The sequence below is a fragment of the Sinocyclocheilus grahami genome, unplaced genomic scaffold (assembly GCF_001515645.1).
Source record: "Sinocyclocheilus grahami isolate Dianchi unplaced genomic scaffold, SAMN03320097.WGS_v1.1 scaffold8.1, whole genome shotgun sequence".
Classification (NCBI taxonomy): Eukaryota; Metazoa; Chordata; class Actinopteri; order Cypriniformes; family Cyprinidae; genus Sinocyclocheilus; species Sinocyclocheilus grahami.
The window spans coordinates 4425179-4441952 of record NW_015505187.1 but is presented as its reverse complement, the minus strand read 5'-3'; the positions used below and the strand labels follow the sequence as shown (position 1 = coordinate 4441952).

The window sequence follows — 16774 nt, the reverse complement described above, 5'->3', positions numbered from 1 at the left end:
CAATTGGTAAACAGTTACCAATCAGTCACCAAGTAAATTCTATCAATGTATTTACCAAAACCACTTATTCTCACATTTGGCATTTATTTTGGCTCATGCCTTTAAAATATTGATTCACCAAACAAATACAGCTTTAGTTCATATTGTTTCTGCCTCATACTTGCTTTTGTTTCCTTCCTCTCCTTCTTTCTCATCCCCACCTCCCTCATTTTCGTAAAGGTCAAAGCTTTTAACAAAAAGAAACTGCTGCCTGTTTTTACTGCAAAGGGCAGGCAGGTTTTTAAATAGCAAGATTATTTAAATATTGTGCAAACAAAATGCAAATATTGAAGAAGGTAATTAGCTTGAGTTCACGATTCTCAAGGGGTACGTGGGGAGGGTTACTCTATATTTGGAGGCCATGAGATTAGTCCAAACTTTGTTAATGTTATTTAAATTTTGCTTTGAACGTATCACTCACTTGTTAATGGCAGAGTGTATGATTCTTCTTGCATGTTAACTGAGTACTTTTCTAAAAACCTCAGTTGAACCCACAGACCTTCATGGTTGAAAGGGGAATGAGGGATTTTTATGCAATAACATTTTATGTAGTTCAACTCTATGCTACGTTTGAGTGTCAAGATCAACCGATCACTTTTCCTGAAATCATCAGTATTCCATTAAACTCACAATGAGGCCAAGAGCTCATCTGAGAGTGCAAGTGTTCGTGTGTCAAAAGAAAGCATTGACGGGGTTTACTCAAAATACGTAACAAAGTTCTACGTGTTTTCTATGAAGTCGCTAGATAGTGGCTAGATCATTGAAAAAGAAAAGTCTCTATGATATTTTGGACTCTAGATATGGCTCTGGTCTCTCCTTCAGTATAAGTATATTGAATTTTTTTCGCCTACAAGTCGAAAATCATAAGTACTTTGAAAAGTAACGGTACATTCACACGGGGCGTCAACGCTTGACGGAGGGCGTGTCTGAAGCTTGGTGCTGACGCGATCGTCATAGTGATAACAGCCAATTACAGTGGACCGCAATTGGTTAGTGCCTGAGCTAGGCTATTTGCATAAGGCGATCTGATTGGCTGATGCCTAAAGTTGAGAAATGTTCAACTTCTGCCGTGACCAACGGCAGTAACGCGATGCCAACGGACCCACAATTCAGTTCAGCAACGCGTGACGTCACCCATTCAAAGTAAATGAGAAGTGTTAACGCCGATGCCCCATGTTAATGTACCTTAATAATCCACCTCTCCTCGACAAGATGACAGCATTCATGCTCATAGCACAAATGGGAGTATTACACCACCCGTTTAATACGTGGTTAGGGGTTTGTTCAGATCACCAACCCCTGTAAATGTTCGTACTTAAGATTGATCTGTGCACTCGGTAGTCTTCACAAGTGGATTTCTATTTTAATAGGACAAACACCAACCCATAGCACAGCGGCAGAGTAATACCCAATGGCGCTTTGATCTGCCTGTGTGTGTGTGTGTGTGTGTGTGTGTGTGTGTGTACGCCAGCCATATTAAGTGAGAACATCACACAGTTTCTGTCACTTGTAATTTACAAAGTTGTGTGTGATGTACACACAGAGTCTGGTGTTTCACCCTGCTGAATGTATCATTTGAGTCTTTGTGTGCTTGCTTGAAATTGTGTCTCCTTGTCACTTTCTTCTAGAAGCTCAGCGGGTGTGCATGCTATATGGAGCGTGTGCATTCAAGTGTGTACTCGTATATGTATATTTTAGTCTAAATATTAATAATAAGATTTCAGCCGAATGACACAGCCTCGGTGACAAATTAATTTAGAATTTTTTTCTCTGTCTTATTATATATGGTGTGACACCAACTCAGTGTACCCTCATTTATTAAGCAACAGGAAATGTTAGGACAGACAATGAATACAGGATATTCTTGGGAAACTGTGTCATTTATGCTAGCACGTTGCTAAGAATATTATTTAGTTATTAAATTATTTATTTATTACATTTGAAAAGGTTATTGCAGAACGGTGGAAATTCTCTTTCTCTCTCTCTCTCTCTCTCTCTCTCTCTCTCTCTCTATCTATCTATCTATCTATCTATCTATCTATCTTAGATAGATATGTTTAAATGTATAGTCAAATGTCTGTCTTATTTAATTTAATTGCACATTTGTTTTGTAATTTGTGCCACAAACAGTATTTCGCTATTTAAAAATTGATCACAATATTTTTTTAAGATGTCTGAAAATCAAACCATTATTTTTAAAGTCAGGAATGTCACAGCATAATGGAGTTAATCAGAAAGTGCAAGGACAAAGATAGATTCTGCAATTTTCAGAAAAGTGTTTAGAAAAAAATACACAGGCAATGAAAACACAAAATATTAATTTCAATAAAAGCAACATATTTTATTCTTTACAACCCATTAAAATGTCATGGTGATAAATGAGGGCCTGCAAATTGGATGATATTGTGAAAGACTGTGAAAAACATTTAAGAATAAAATTAATGCTTTATTTTAAAAGGTATTGCGCATTTGCACACTAAATCTTTCAAATAATAATGTTAAGTTCAGTATTCCGTTAATTGTATCAGTAAGTCATGGGGACACACAAAGCCCACAAATGGCAACATTTCCAGAGAATGAGCCAATATATCCTAATAAAACAGAATTTTTACTCTATAACTGCAACATCTACCTTTGAATTAAATGTTCTTGTGGATGTAATTGTTTATTGTTTGTTTTTCAGAGCTTCCTTATGGCTGGGAGAAAATCGATGACCCTGTTTATGGAACCTACTATGTTGAGTAAGTTCAAGCGCTTGAGTTAACACGCATGGTTTAATGGCACTTTGGATCCTTGTGTTTTCTCACAGCTCTGTATTAATTGGTTATATTGCTGCTGTGCCATGCCCAGGCCGAAAAACAGCTGCTCCGTTGTTTCCTAATTCAGTTCGCAGTGTGTGTGCGAGTGTGTGCCATCATTTTTCTTGCTTAATGCACAGTCTGGGGTGAGGTGGGACTATTTATAATATGGCTCGCTTGGCTACTCTTCCTCCCAGGACAGAGGAGAACAGCAAGCCCAGAGCCAATAATGCAGCTGTAGTATCATGTGAATACATAACTGCACACTCTTTCAAACTGCATCATAAATGCAGGACTGCATCCATGCCTGCTGTCCTCAGATGGCTCAGATGGGATTCTGGCACTTCACGTCACTGAACTGAAATCATACTGTAACAGTCTATCTACCAACCTGCTTTGGGTTGTTGTGGGTTTGTCGTTTTAATGATTTATTTCATTTTTTACTATCTATCTATCTATCTATCTATTAGTGCTGGGCGGTTAACACGCATGGTTTAATGGCACTTTGGATCCTTGTGTTTTCTCACAGCTCTGTATTAATTGGTTATATTGCTGCTGTGCCATGCCCAGGCCGAAAAACAGCTGCTCCGTTGTTTCCTAATTCAGTTTGCAGTGTGTTTGCATGTGTGCCATCATTTTTCTTGCTTAATGCACAGTCTGGGGTGAGGTGGGACTATTTATAATATGGCTCGCTTGGCTACTCTTCCTCCCAGGACAGAGGAGAACAGCAAGCCCAGAGCCAATAATGCAGCTGTAGTATCATGTGAATACATAACTGCACACTCTTTCAAACTGCATCATAAATGCAGGACTGCATCCATGCCTGCTGTCCTCAGATGGCTCAGATGGGATTCTGGCACTTCACGTCACTGAACTGAAATCATACTGTAACAGTCTATCTACCAACCTGCTTTGGGTTGTTGTGGGTTTGTCGTTTTAATGATTTATTTCATTTTTTACTATCTATCTATCTATCTATCTATTAGTGCTGGGCGGTATACCGATTCATACCGAATACCGGTGTTTATTTTTGTTATGATATTAAAATACCGCAATACGTATATGTCCTATATATGTCCTAGCGACTTTACCTAGATTAACGACTGAAGATTAGCGACTTTTTTGGATTAACCTTAGCTATGGTTCAGTTGGAAGATTTCGCCAGTGCTGTCCCGCGAACGCGATGTCTGACTTTCCCGGAGAAGTGTCACCTCTCTCGGCGTCTGTTCTGTGCAGTGAGCGGCAGAGAAGCAGCGCATTCAGTTGGCCGCACCGCAGCCGACTCGTCAATAAATGAGTGCAAAACAGCGTTTCCTAGTCCCTGTCGCTTACTGATTGTTTGGAATTATAAATATGAGCGTAGTTCGTCTGTTAATATCACATGCACTTTTTTGTTTGTTGTTTTTTTTAGTTTGTTACTCAGTGACAGAGACAGTGCGCTGCATGAGATAAAAAAGTAATATAGCCAAAACAACCGCATAGCTGCTCTTTAGTGTAGATGCATGTTGATTTTATCAGACGATGCCACGATTATAAATGAGAGTGACTCCTGGTTAACATGTATTAAAAGGGGTCGTGTTTAGTCACTATTTAGTGTGGTATTTTTTGACAATATTCACTCATCGTGACAGTAAAATAGGGCATTCTAAGTCAATATACTGCAGTATTTCCTCTCTCAATCAGAAGAAAACATGGTTAACACCCGGTCATGCATGGGAAAAAAATATAACGTCATGTACTGTGAAACCGGTATAATTTTGAAAAATACCGTGATATAAATTTTTGGTCATACCGCCCAGCACTATCTATCTATCTATCTGTCCATCCATCCACCCATCCAATGCATTTATTATTAGTAATTTTTTATTTTTTTTTTTATCTACAAAACGTAGTGTACACTCTTTTCTTTTGTCTTTGTATGTAAAGGGAGAAAAACACATCTTCAGTAGTAATTGTACAACTGTGGGTTTTATGTTGTGGAAGATGACAGCTGGAAGATCAGAAGCTGCATCTGGTGTGACATGACTGTAATTTACTATAAATCTGTGCCTAGTGGCTTTTTAGAGGAGACACTTAACAAGAACACTATGCATAAAGCTTATCATTTGTATTTGTGTTGTATTTTCAGGTTAAACAGTCATCACTTTATCCTTACAGCCGTTATTTAATTGGACCAAGCCAGAACCACTTCCAAGGCTGGTTTCCACTTTGCCAAACCTTGGCCTAATGTGCTACAAGAAAGTATGGAACTGAACTCAGATAAAGTACTAGGGACAAAATCCATTTGCTCATTATACTTTGATCTGTTGAATCAATTTCAGGCTTTAGACCTTAAAAGAAATCTAAAACCAATGTCTCAAAAATTGACCTTGTGGAGTCTTGGCACAAAGCTGTAATTACAAATGCCACGTCTTTACAAAAAACAATACCTCTTTTCAAAAGAATGCCTTTTAATGGAGCCTAATTGTCTTTGTACTCTCAAATGGCACGGTTTTCAGCAGCGCCTTTTAAAACAGATTGAATTAACTCTGACAGCAAGTGTTGTACAAAGAGTCAAAAGAACCATTTTTCTTCCAGATCAGAGGATGCTCTCATTACTGTCTGATCTCATTCTTACATCACTCTTTTAACAAAGATGAGGACTAACTAGGCTTATGTTTGACTCAATGACCACCGCCTTAAATGATTTGTTAAAGGGTATTAAAATCAACACTCATGCTTTCATCTATAGTGCATAACATTAATGGCTCATGTCAATTTTTGTTTGCTGGGTGGTGAATTGTTGGGAGGGCAAAATAATTTGCATTGACCAACCATGAGTAATGATACTGCAGGTTTTTGCAGAAGTTCAAAGTGTACATAACAAGGAACCAGCATCATATATACTGTACATATATACAAGTTATTATTAATGTTAATGGAATATTCTAGAATGCATATGCAAGCTCAGTTAAATAATTAATAATTAATCAATGATGGCAGATGAAATCAATAGTGTGGATTATAAAAAGTTTTCATTCAATATAAATTCTTTAAAAAAAAAAGTTAATATTAAATATTCATAACACAGTAGGCTGACGATTACACTGTAGTAGTGTATGCATTTACCAAATAATTTTCCAATGTCAACAATTTTTGTGCAGTTTATTGTAATTTTAATACATTTAAAGGCTATATTTGTTTTTTGTTTGTTTGTGTGTGTTTTTTGCAAGACAAACTATTTGACTAGAGTTATCATTCACCACGTGGTGTCCAATGTAACATCTTTGTCCTGAAGCAAAATCAGTTGAGTTACAGTATCGTTAATAGGGCTGGGTAAAAGTTATTGATTTCTTGATTGTAATCGATTCTTAAATCCCAAGAAATCTTGCCTGTTTTCAATTATTGAACAGAACACTGTAGCGCTCCTCCCATCTAAATAAGTCACAATGAGCTTTGTGCTTTGTTACTTCTGATATGAAACAAAGGGCCAGTTTTATTAACAAGCAGATTGGCATGAGAGCGCAATTCCAAAACAGCGCCGATGGGAGGGGAAATTTCTGCAGGTGATTTACTAACAATGCGCAAATTAAAGAACACAGATGCAACATCTCATTTACATATCGACCAACGGAATATACCAAGCACAGCGCAAATTAGCGTAGTCGCAAATAAAGAATAAAGAAGCCACAGTACGTTGAAAAGAACCGGAGGCCAAAAAATTAAGGTTTGCTAGAAGCTTTGATAGACCTGGTATTGTGTGACTCCTAGATGAGGGTTCCAAGTTGTCTTTTATTTCCTGAAGCAAATTAAAAATAGCATGGCTTGGCAAACGATATGCTCGTATAATGTGTTCTTCTGGCATTGAAAATAAATTAATGCGTGTGGGAAAAATCCTCTCCCTTCTACCACGCACTCTCTGTTCTCTGTGGTGCCTCCTAGCAACAATAATTGCAATTTCAAGTGCAAAATAGTTTGCTAGACATGCTTTTTTTGGGTTAAATAATGGCGCAAATGCCAGTAATTTGACGAGCACAAACGTTAGTAGAACACGTTGCGTGATTCATTTTAATTCTCTCCTCCCATAACTTTTGCGTTTAAAAGGGAAACTCCTACAAATGCATGTTGAATAAGGTTAGGCGCAAAAATAACTGTGTCCACGCCTTTTTAGCGCTAATTCTTCACTGTGCATTTTTAGTAAAGCCTGACAGTACTATTTTAACGCCAAAAGACGGTTTGCGCTGGCGCAAGCTGTTAGTAAAACTGGCCGAAAGTCTCAGATTTCAAATTCTGTCCATTTTATTACAGTATTTAGACAATAAATACTGTTTTGGCGCTCTTTAATATGGAGTGACAGATCGCTGTAGCACCTTAAGAGAAGCGGCAGCGCGAAACGCACGTGAACTGATCATCTCCTCTGTTTTAATACCAGTTTCAGCACGAAATAAACATGAATGAACATCCCGACGCTATGATAAAAGAAAGAGTACAATTTACTGAAATCCGTATCCTGTCTCATGTAATCGCTCAATCAGTGTTTCAACTGCGGAAAGATGCCAATATAACAGCTTGTAAACAATGTCACGTAACGTCATGTTTACCTCCGAAAAAAACATACATATTTGTGATCATAAAGTCATTATTCAGCTAGAGAAATGGGGCCTCATATATAAAGTGTGTGTACACACAGATTTGATCTTTGAGTGTGTGTGTGCTTAAATCCACATCAACGCTCATATTTATAAAAAACTGCCTTTGACGTAGAAAAGTGCTTGGCGTCACGTCAGGGTCTGAGTAGACGTACACACTTTTTCTTGTCAGAGTACTGCAGGTTTTTGGAAATGTAAGCTGTTCTTGCAGCTTGCTGTTCTAAATTGAAGGATTTGGATGATGACTGGTGATCTTTTGTATGTTAATGACATTAATTGTGAGTTGCTTACAAGGCAGAGTGCTGAAACCATTCAGTTGTGAGCAAGTTCAAGATCATTTGCAATTCTTAGATTTCAGATCTGAAAGAGAGGCATACGTGCGTTTTCATGTGTACGTTCATTCTATGAATTACACGTATGCATATTTGAGAGATTATCGCAAGATCAAATTTAGGATGGTTTCTGTGCAACATTTTATAAATGAGGCCCATGAACTCTATAGAGAATAATTTTATGAATATATGCACCATATAACAGATTCATTATAATTTTTACTGTTCTTCTATGTTTAATTTATGTAGTATGAATAAATCCATCAAGTTTTTATGTACATTTAAAAAATGAAGATCTGGCATGTACTGTACCTAAAATATCCGAGATAATCGATATCAAATCGAATTGAATCAGAAATCGAATCAAATTGCAAGCTTGTGAATCAGAATAGAATCGAATCATGAAATTTGTGTTAAAACCCAGCCCTAATCGTTAGCATATTGTTAGCTGGAATTCACTACACAAAATTTGCCCATATTTCTGCCCCAATTTTCAATTTGGACAATGTCAACACTAGTTGTCGAAAGTCAGAGCCAGTCTACAGATATTGGGCAGTTGGAGGTGACAGATTTCACAGAAAATTGTGCAGTCAGTGGCAGGCACGTTAGAATCAATTGAGAGTCGAGTCTCCCATGCACTTCGCATAATAATCATTGTCTATTTGGTGTTCATAGCTGCTGCCTATGTAGAGTGTTGCAGATCAGTTACTTCAGTTAAAATGCTACCTGTGTAGGCAGTAGACAGCAAGGCAGCTAGCTAGATTGCTTATATATTGGATAAGCATGTCTTATTATGTAGTCACTCAAGAAATGCACTTGAATGAGTCTCTGTTTCTGGTTTTCTGATTGCAGTCACATAAACCGAAGGACTCAGTTTGAGAATCCAGTTCTAGAGGCCAAGAGAAGATTGCAACAGCAGCAGCAGATGCAGAGCCAGGGCTTGTCCTCTCTCCCCCTACCTACAGTCTACAGAGGTAAAGTGTTATTGATATCCAATATTGATATCCACAAATTAACAGTGTGGTACTAATGCAAATCTATGCAAATCTGATTAAACCATCATGGTGTTTCCAACCACCCTAGCTTAGGCACACACCGAAGACATCTAAATAACACTTATCTGCTCTCCATGCAATGACATGTTTAACATCAAATCTGCTGAAACTGTTGATTGAGGTTTGATATTCATGACTATTAATATATTTCTCCTGTGAGCTCTGTGTCTGTCTCTATAGTAACACAGCAAAGCTCAGACATTGTCTTTGGTAGTGCACCATCTGTGTGTGAACTTATTGTTCAGAATATTACTTCCTTACAGCCATACCTTTGGTATGACTTCACCCAAGAATGAAAACTCTGTCAATATTTACTTGCACTCATGTTTTTCCAAAACTAACTGACTTTCTTGGAACACAAAACAAGAAATTTTAAAGAACTTGTCTTTTTTCTGTGCTCTTACAATGAATGCTAACTGAATTTAAAGCATCTTTTGAAGATGCAAAAGCATCTAATATCAAATATCAAAAAGTATCCATAGGATTTTATATATCAGCAAAGCCAGTTTTCTGTAAAAGTCATTATTCCCTGAATATATTCCCCTCGGATGAGCTGTTAACCACTGTGACTGGATCATTGAGTCAGTAAACTGAAGCTGAGAACCAAATCAGTCTGATTTGTTGACAAATCATTCTAACTGCTTCTTTTAACCTGATCATCTGATTTATTGGCAACGTTTATTTGTAGATTGCACATAACTGATTCTCTCAAGAACTTTCATGACTGTACCAAGCAAGTCATGTGGACTGATCTTATATTTTCACAATACTGTTGCATGCTTTTTGAAGTTCGAAAGCTATAATCTCCATTCTTTGTAATTGCTTGGGAAAAAACAGCCAATACATAATTCAAAATTTCTTCTTTTTTGTTCCATTAAAGAAAAAAAGTCATTCAGGTTTGGACAGACATGAGGGGGAGTAAATAATGGCAGAATTTTCATTTTTGCATAAACTAATCCTCTAAATCTACCTGTACAGTCTATTCGAGCTAAGCTTGAATGCTTCCTGTTTTCTTTGAGACTCAGTTATCCATTGAGAATGTGTTTCCTTTCATAATATGACCTTGGCCTGATTATGGTTAGAAGCGTTTCTTGCAATAATTCCTGTTTAAATTAATCCATTCAGCATGGTCATGCTGTTACCCACATAAAGGTAAGAGGCAGAGTATGTTCAGCCAGAATGGCGGAAACAAGAAGAACTTTCTCTACCTTGTTTCAGTCCATCTTTCAGAGAGAGCATGCTGCACTGAAAACCTCCAACATGCCTACACTATATGGCCAAAGTATTACATGTGGGCATCTGAACACCACATATGTGACTGAGACACATTTAATGTCATAGCCATTAACAAGTAGTTGATCCTCCCTAACAGCTCTCACTCTTCTAGAAACACTAGATTTTAAACCATGTCTGTAGGGATTTGCTCCCATGTAGACACAATAGCGTCAGTGAATGTCAGTAGCTGTGTTTCCATTACAGATTTGCGCAAAAACTTTTGCCTTATTTTATAAATATCAATAAAAACTATTGCAAAATGACAGCATTTCCATTAACCAATGTTTTGCGACTTAAACGTTTTTTGTTTTTTTTCTCTCACGGTAAGTCATGGTGATGGAAGGGATTATCCACGCAAGGAAAGCCCCTTATACTTGAGAGCGGCCACGTATAAGGTGTTTCTTGGAGGTTATAGTACGTTAAATAATGATCATGCGATTTTACGTATGTCAGGTGACCTGTAATTGCGAAAAAAAAACTGTTTATATTGCAGTATTGTGAAATATTCCTTTTTCGAATTGCCTGAAAAACCACCTCATGTGAGCTTAAAAACTTTTTTGCGATATATGGGAGTTTTCGCAAAATTGACGTGTTTCCATTGGGCATACTTTCAATTCACAATTTCAATTTGCGCAATTTGAATGGTAATGGAAACGCAGCTTGTGTTCATCCCAGTGGTGTTCAATAGGAGATCAGGTTTGGTCTTTGTGCAGGCCAATCAAGTTCTCCCATTCCAGATTCATGTATATGTGGACTTACGTAGTCATTCTGGAGCAGAAAAGATGCGATTTTACGTATGTCAGGTGACCTGTAATTGCGAAAAAAAAAACTGTTTATATTGCAGTATTGTGAAATATTCCTTTTTCGAATTGCCTGAAAAACCACCTCATGTGAGCTTAAAAACTTTTTTGCGATATATGGGAGTTTTCGCAAAATTGACGTGTTTCCATTGGGCATACTTTCAATTCACAATTTCAATTTGCGCAATTTGAATGGTAATGGAAACGCAGCTTGTGTTCATCCCAGTGGTGTTCAATAGGAGATCAGGTTTGGTCTTTGTGCAGGCCAATCAAGTTCTCCCATTCCAGATTCATGTATATGTGGACTTACGTAGTCATTCTGGAGCAGAAAAGGACCCTTCACAAAATTGGAAGTACTGTATACTGCTACTGTTGTTTTCATTAGACCCCTAGTCAAAGTGGCTCATTTAAAGAGGGTGTCCACATACTGTTGGCAATGTAGTGTCTGATCTTGTGTCCAAAAGAGAGAGGTTCAGTAGCTTAATATTTTAGTATAAATAGACCATAGAGGACTTGGAAAGCATATGCTTGATCTGGGTGTTCAGTCTCTCAGATGCTCAGATGTTAAATGTAGACCAATTCAGAGTGTACTACTTTAATCTACAGGAAAGCTTCGTCCTTCATTAGGTGATCAACCCTTGTGACAACCACAATTTGCCAAGTTCCTGGCTCAATATCCTTTGTTTGCCCTGGAACCGGTCCTAAACCCAACCCTTACCATAACCACCCCCATAAACAAAAGGAAAATGATAGGATGGTAATGTTCTTGAAGCTTCAACCCTATCCTTAACCTTAAAATCCAATTGTTAGGAACATTGTTCCAGGACCAGCAAGAATGTTTAACTTGGCAAACTCACCCTGGATTTCCTGTTGAAATGCAACTATTTTATGTTCATAGTAGGCCAACTTTGTATCTTTTAATACCATTTATGGATTTGCTGTGTGAGTTGAGGCTCCAACTCCAGCCCTGGGCCTAGCTCTAAACCTAGTTCTAAAATCAGAGTGTTGGGAAAGTTGTTCCAGGTTCAACCACCCCCATAAACAAAAGGAAAATGATAGGATGGTAATGTTCTTGAAGCTTCAACCCTATCCTTAACCTTAAAATCCAATTGTTAGGAACATTGTTCCAGGACCAACAAGAATGTTTAACTTGGCAAAATCGCCCAAGAACTCTTGTTGAAATGTAAATCTTCTATGTCCATAGTAGACCAACCTTGTATCCTTCAATGACATTTCTTGATTTCCTGTGTGAGTTGAGGGTTTTTCTTCTCTGTAACAGTGGAGGAGAGCTCCTCCTCTGCCACCTTACCCAGGGCCAGACTGGCATACGTGGGTCCCGCTCCCGAGCGCTCTCACAGTCTCACTGACCTGTCCGAGGCCCCCCTGTACCGGGCCGGTGTGTTTGGACTGCATGGTACGTCCCTAGACCGGCGCCCCCTTGTGCAAGATAGGACTTCAGCAGGAGTCTATTTGCCTGGCCTATTTTTGCATAGTTCTCAAAGGAACATTCTCTCAGTTTCTAAACCACTGAAGACTTTTTGTTGGCTTTTTCTTTTTTTGGGGGACCAACAAGAATGTTTAACTTGGCAAAATCGCCCAAGAACTCTTGTTGAAATGTAAATCTTCTATGTCCATAGTAGACCAACCTTGTATCCTTCAATGACATTTCTTGATTTCCTGTGTGAGTTGAGGGTTTTTCTTCTCTGTAACAGTGGAGGAGAGCTCCTCCTCTGCCACCTTACCCAGGGCCAGACTGGCATACGTGGGTCCCGCTCCCGAGCGCTCTCACAGTCTCACTGACCTGTCCGAGGCCCCCCTGTACCGGGCCGGTGTGTTTGGACTGCATGGTACGTCCCTAGACCGGCGCCCCCTTGTGCAAGATAGGACTTCAGCAGATAGGACTTCAACTTGCTATTTTTGCATAGTTCTCAAAGGAACATTCTCTCAGTTTCTAAACCACTGAAGACTTTTTGTTGGCTTTTTCTTTTTGGGGGGTTTTTGTATTTTAATTTTTGCCTGTGCTTCCAGGATACTCGTGAGTCCACCTACCCTGCTGAACAGACCAGTATAACTGGTCGCCATCACATGTTCGGCATGCTTTATAAAAAATGCCTACTGATTCACATGGTCAATTATCTAGTAGAGGATGGTCGCCAAGTAACCAACAACATCTAACTAGTCAATTAATGCCGGCCGACTAGTCTGATTTTTTATCTGGATTTTTTTCCTTTAGCATTCAGTTTTAGCTTTAATATTTAATACTTTTAAGATTGAAGTTCTATTAGAATTAAGTTTAATATAATGATCTATTCATAATTTGGGGTTTATGTCATATATTTTAAAAGCACTATACACAGATCTATGCTTACTGACTGTTAGTGCTCTAAAACTGTCTCTGAAGATGTCACACAAACACTAAGACCTCTTTTCAAGATCCAATCAACTCCCGATAGACAAAATCAAGTCCTGCTCTTGGGTTGTGAATGCTGTTTTATGTTGACTTTAAGATCATCCAGACAGCCTAACAACTAACATCCCCATTATGTATATTAACAAACAAAGCTACTTTGGTCAACCAGCTGTGCCAGATGTTTTGCTGGTGCTTGTCCACCAGCTGGACCAGCACCAAACAAACATGGATCAGCATGGAAATTCATGCTTGTCTTTCAGCAGGGTATCTGGACCAGCTATTGTCCCTAACAAACGCATGGCAGAAACTGCTAAAGGACTAGACTTGGCCAAGATAGTGCTTAAAAATACTTAAGAACCTCTCAACTAGGAAAGCGAGATGGAGTGACTATGGCATCTTGTAACTCCATACTATGTACTGAAGTAGGCATCTCTTCAGTTTCGAAGAAGCAGCACTTCAGTACAAAAGTCCTTGTTGGTGTGTGGTTACAGCGAAACGGCTTCTCCAGAACGTTTTTCAAGACTGCTCTTCTCCGCTCTGAGAGAGCAGAAGAACCGCTCTGCCTGTGCTGGTTCTTCTCCTGGCTTTTTTTTGCTTAAGTCTTGGCTGTCCCGAGAGACGGCCCTGGACAAGGCTAAACACTGTTGAGTGTAACATTGGAGTACGTTTAAAGAGCCAAAAGTGAGGTTTGAGCAAAAAACAAGCCATCGTGTTCCACTCTGTTCTTGTATGTTTGGCTGCAAGCAGAGCGCTTGGCCTTCTACCCACAATTCCCCAGTGTGATGTGATCTGCTGCTTTTGATGGGTTTGGAGTGGCTTTTACAAAATAACCCATTCATTTCTGGAAATCTTCTGCTTGATTACAATCTCATGTTTCTATCTGCATTTCTTCACCCTGGCAGAAAAGCCTCTGTTCACACGGGACCCCACGCAGCTGAAGGGCAGCTTTCTGTCTTCAGCCCTGCAGAAAAGCAACATGGGATTTGGCTTCACTATCATCGGGGGTGACGAACCAGATGAGTTCCTACAGGTCAAAAGTGTCATACCGGATGGACCTGCTGCACAGGATGGGAAAATGGCTACAGGTAAACACACATACACTTGCAGGTCGATGTTTGAACGGCCCTAATGTGCTATTCACACTCAAACAAAGCTTCCAGCTGGGCCACTCTTTCTCAGTCTCAGTAGTGCCCACACTACTGCTGAGGTTGCGGTGTGAATCTGTCATTTTATTGGTTGATAGTGTGTTAGGGACATCCAGGGGTTAAGAGCATTTACGGACAGTGTATTTATTGACTTTGTGTGTCATCCACAGCAGGGCATGTGTCCATTAATCACAGAGGTGCTTTATGAACCCTGTTACTCCAGTCCAACCTAGTTGGAGTGTGACTGCGGCAGCATTACTCACACACATACATCAGCATTGAAATATCTCCTACATTCAGAGGGACCCACTGTGCAGCATTCAGAACATAGTCAATGCGTCTCCCATGATGCCGTTTTATTGTATTATTGTTGTTGTTAGTTGTGGAAATTATCCTTTCTGCTCCTTTCATCTCCTTTCTGCTCCTCTCTTCCACCCTTCATGCTCCCTCTGGACTCCTTGTCCTACTTATGCTGTTTTGCAGTCATACGCACACGCAGACAGTGCTGTGGAGGAGCTTCAGGTTACGCCAGTGTGAAATATTCAATTTTGCTGGATTAGGGAGCTCGGAGAGGAAATCGAACACAGACACAAACGTCCTTTATATGGACATACATACAGAACACGACCATCACTGTTGTTGGGGAATATTACTTTTGAAAACCCTATGTAATTAAAATTTGAGTTGTGTTGATTTTAGTCAACGTGTGTTAGCTTTGAGGCTAATCTGTGTGCTAATTTACTCCGAAATTAGTTTTTAGCCAAGAACAACTTGACAAAAATATTAATGATTTATCCGATCCAATCAGATGGACCCTAGAATGAGAATGAAATACAGACTATTTTTGGTATGTTCTACATAAACTTCCTTTTTTAGCAGGACATCCGAATAATCAACACAATAAGCGATTCCATATCATTTGCACTTATTTATCACTATTTACAGAGCAAGTAGGGATGGGTTTGGTTCATTTTGTTGTGGCTACGACATATGAAATCATGGAACCTGACAATATGTAAAGGGCACAAGATATTATTTTGAGACCACAAAAGATAATAAAAATCCTTATTTAATAAGTAAACAGACCTGCATGACCACAGCATTCAGGGAATATTAGAAATGCAGGTCATTTTTTTTTCATCTAACGCTCACATAATGTTAATCTTTAAAACCATTAGTAATATAAAAATTATTATTATTATTATACTGTATTTGAATACTGTACATTACAATCTAGAATAAATTGGCTCACAACATTTAAATATTATTGATTTTAGTTATAGTGTTTTATTTTTAATTTATTTAGGCAAAATTGTTTAACATTTGTCAGTTATTAACCATAACAGAAAGATAATTATTGGTTATTTGTTACTAATTTTGAATGTACACTATTATACGCGATTTTCTAATAATTTGAGCTATTCATTAGGGATGTTTGCTAAGCCAAGTCTCACTGTCATACAGTATTACTCATATTTTGTGATTATGTAACATAATCATAATTAAAAAAAACATTACTTCAATACTAACCACCACAAATAATCATAACTGTTTAACACCTCATCCACAAATTAACATTAATGTGACGTAAACATGCCACATATCCCTCTCTCTCTTGTCCTCCCGACTAGGTGTTTTCTTGATAAATTAAAACTATCATGCAGAGTGCTGGGATTTGCTGCGTGTCATGCTTCAATTCCTGTGTCTAAGAGCCCTGCCACCCGCCCCATCCACGTCCACTATAGATGCCTCTGCGGTGCTGATGTTTACTCTGCCCCTCACAGCTGTGCCCGAGTCCTCTCATAAAGAACTTAACAAGCAGATAATGAGTTGAATCAGGTGCACCAGTGTGCTGCAGAGGGACAGGAAGCACACAAGTCATATGCCTGCTGGAGGATCTCTGTATTTGATGTTTAGAGCTTTATTTGTATAGAATGTCTATTGTGGCTCAGCAGAGATGTTTAGGGGATTGTGTATTGATTGTGTTTGTTTAGAATGCCAGTCACAGAGCAGTGCTCCTCTGGGTTTCCATGCATGCACAGACATAAGATGTCTCAGACGTTTGCTCCCAGAGCACCTCTTATGTTGTCTCATTGTCATTAGTTTTACACAGCCCCTCTTTCTCTTCAGAACAAGACTGTAGTTCAGAGTGTATTGTTTTTTTTTAGTTAATATATATTTGATACAGCATTATATATTGATACATTTCATATTTAATAAGTTTAATAGATAAAATATTTTTTATATTGCAATTTAATTTTTCTACATGGAAAAAAAAAATCTTAGTGTCAA

At 38.6% G+C, this 16774-nt stretch overlaps 1 protein-coding gene across 1 annotated transcript in view; it reads left to right on the top strand.

The window, feature by feature from the left end:
* The window catches only part of LOC107591172 (membrane-associated guanylate kinase, WW and PDZ domain-containing protein 2-like), an 88420-nt gene that overhangs the window by 27059 nt on the left and 44587 nt on the right, over positions 1-16774 (top strand). The window contains exons 6-8 of the mRNA XM_016280240.1: positions 2723-2780; positions 8650-8771; positions 14240-14422. Of these exons, the coding sequence (XP_016135726.1) occupies positions 2723-2780; positions 8650-8771; positions 14240-14422 (363 nt within the window). The remainder of the gene's footprint in view (positions 1-2722; positions 2781-8649; positions 8772-14239; positions 14423-16774) is intronic.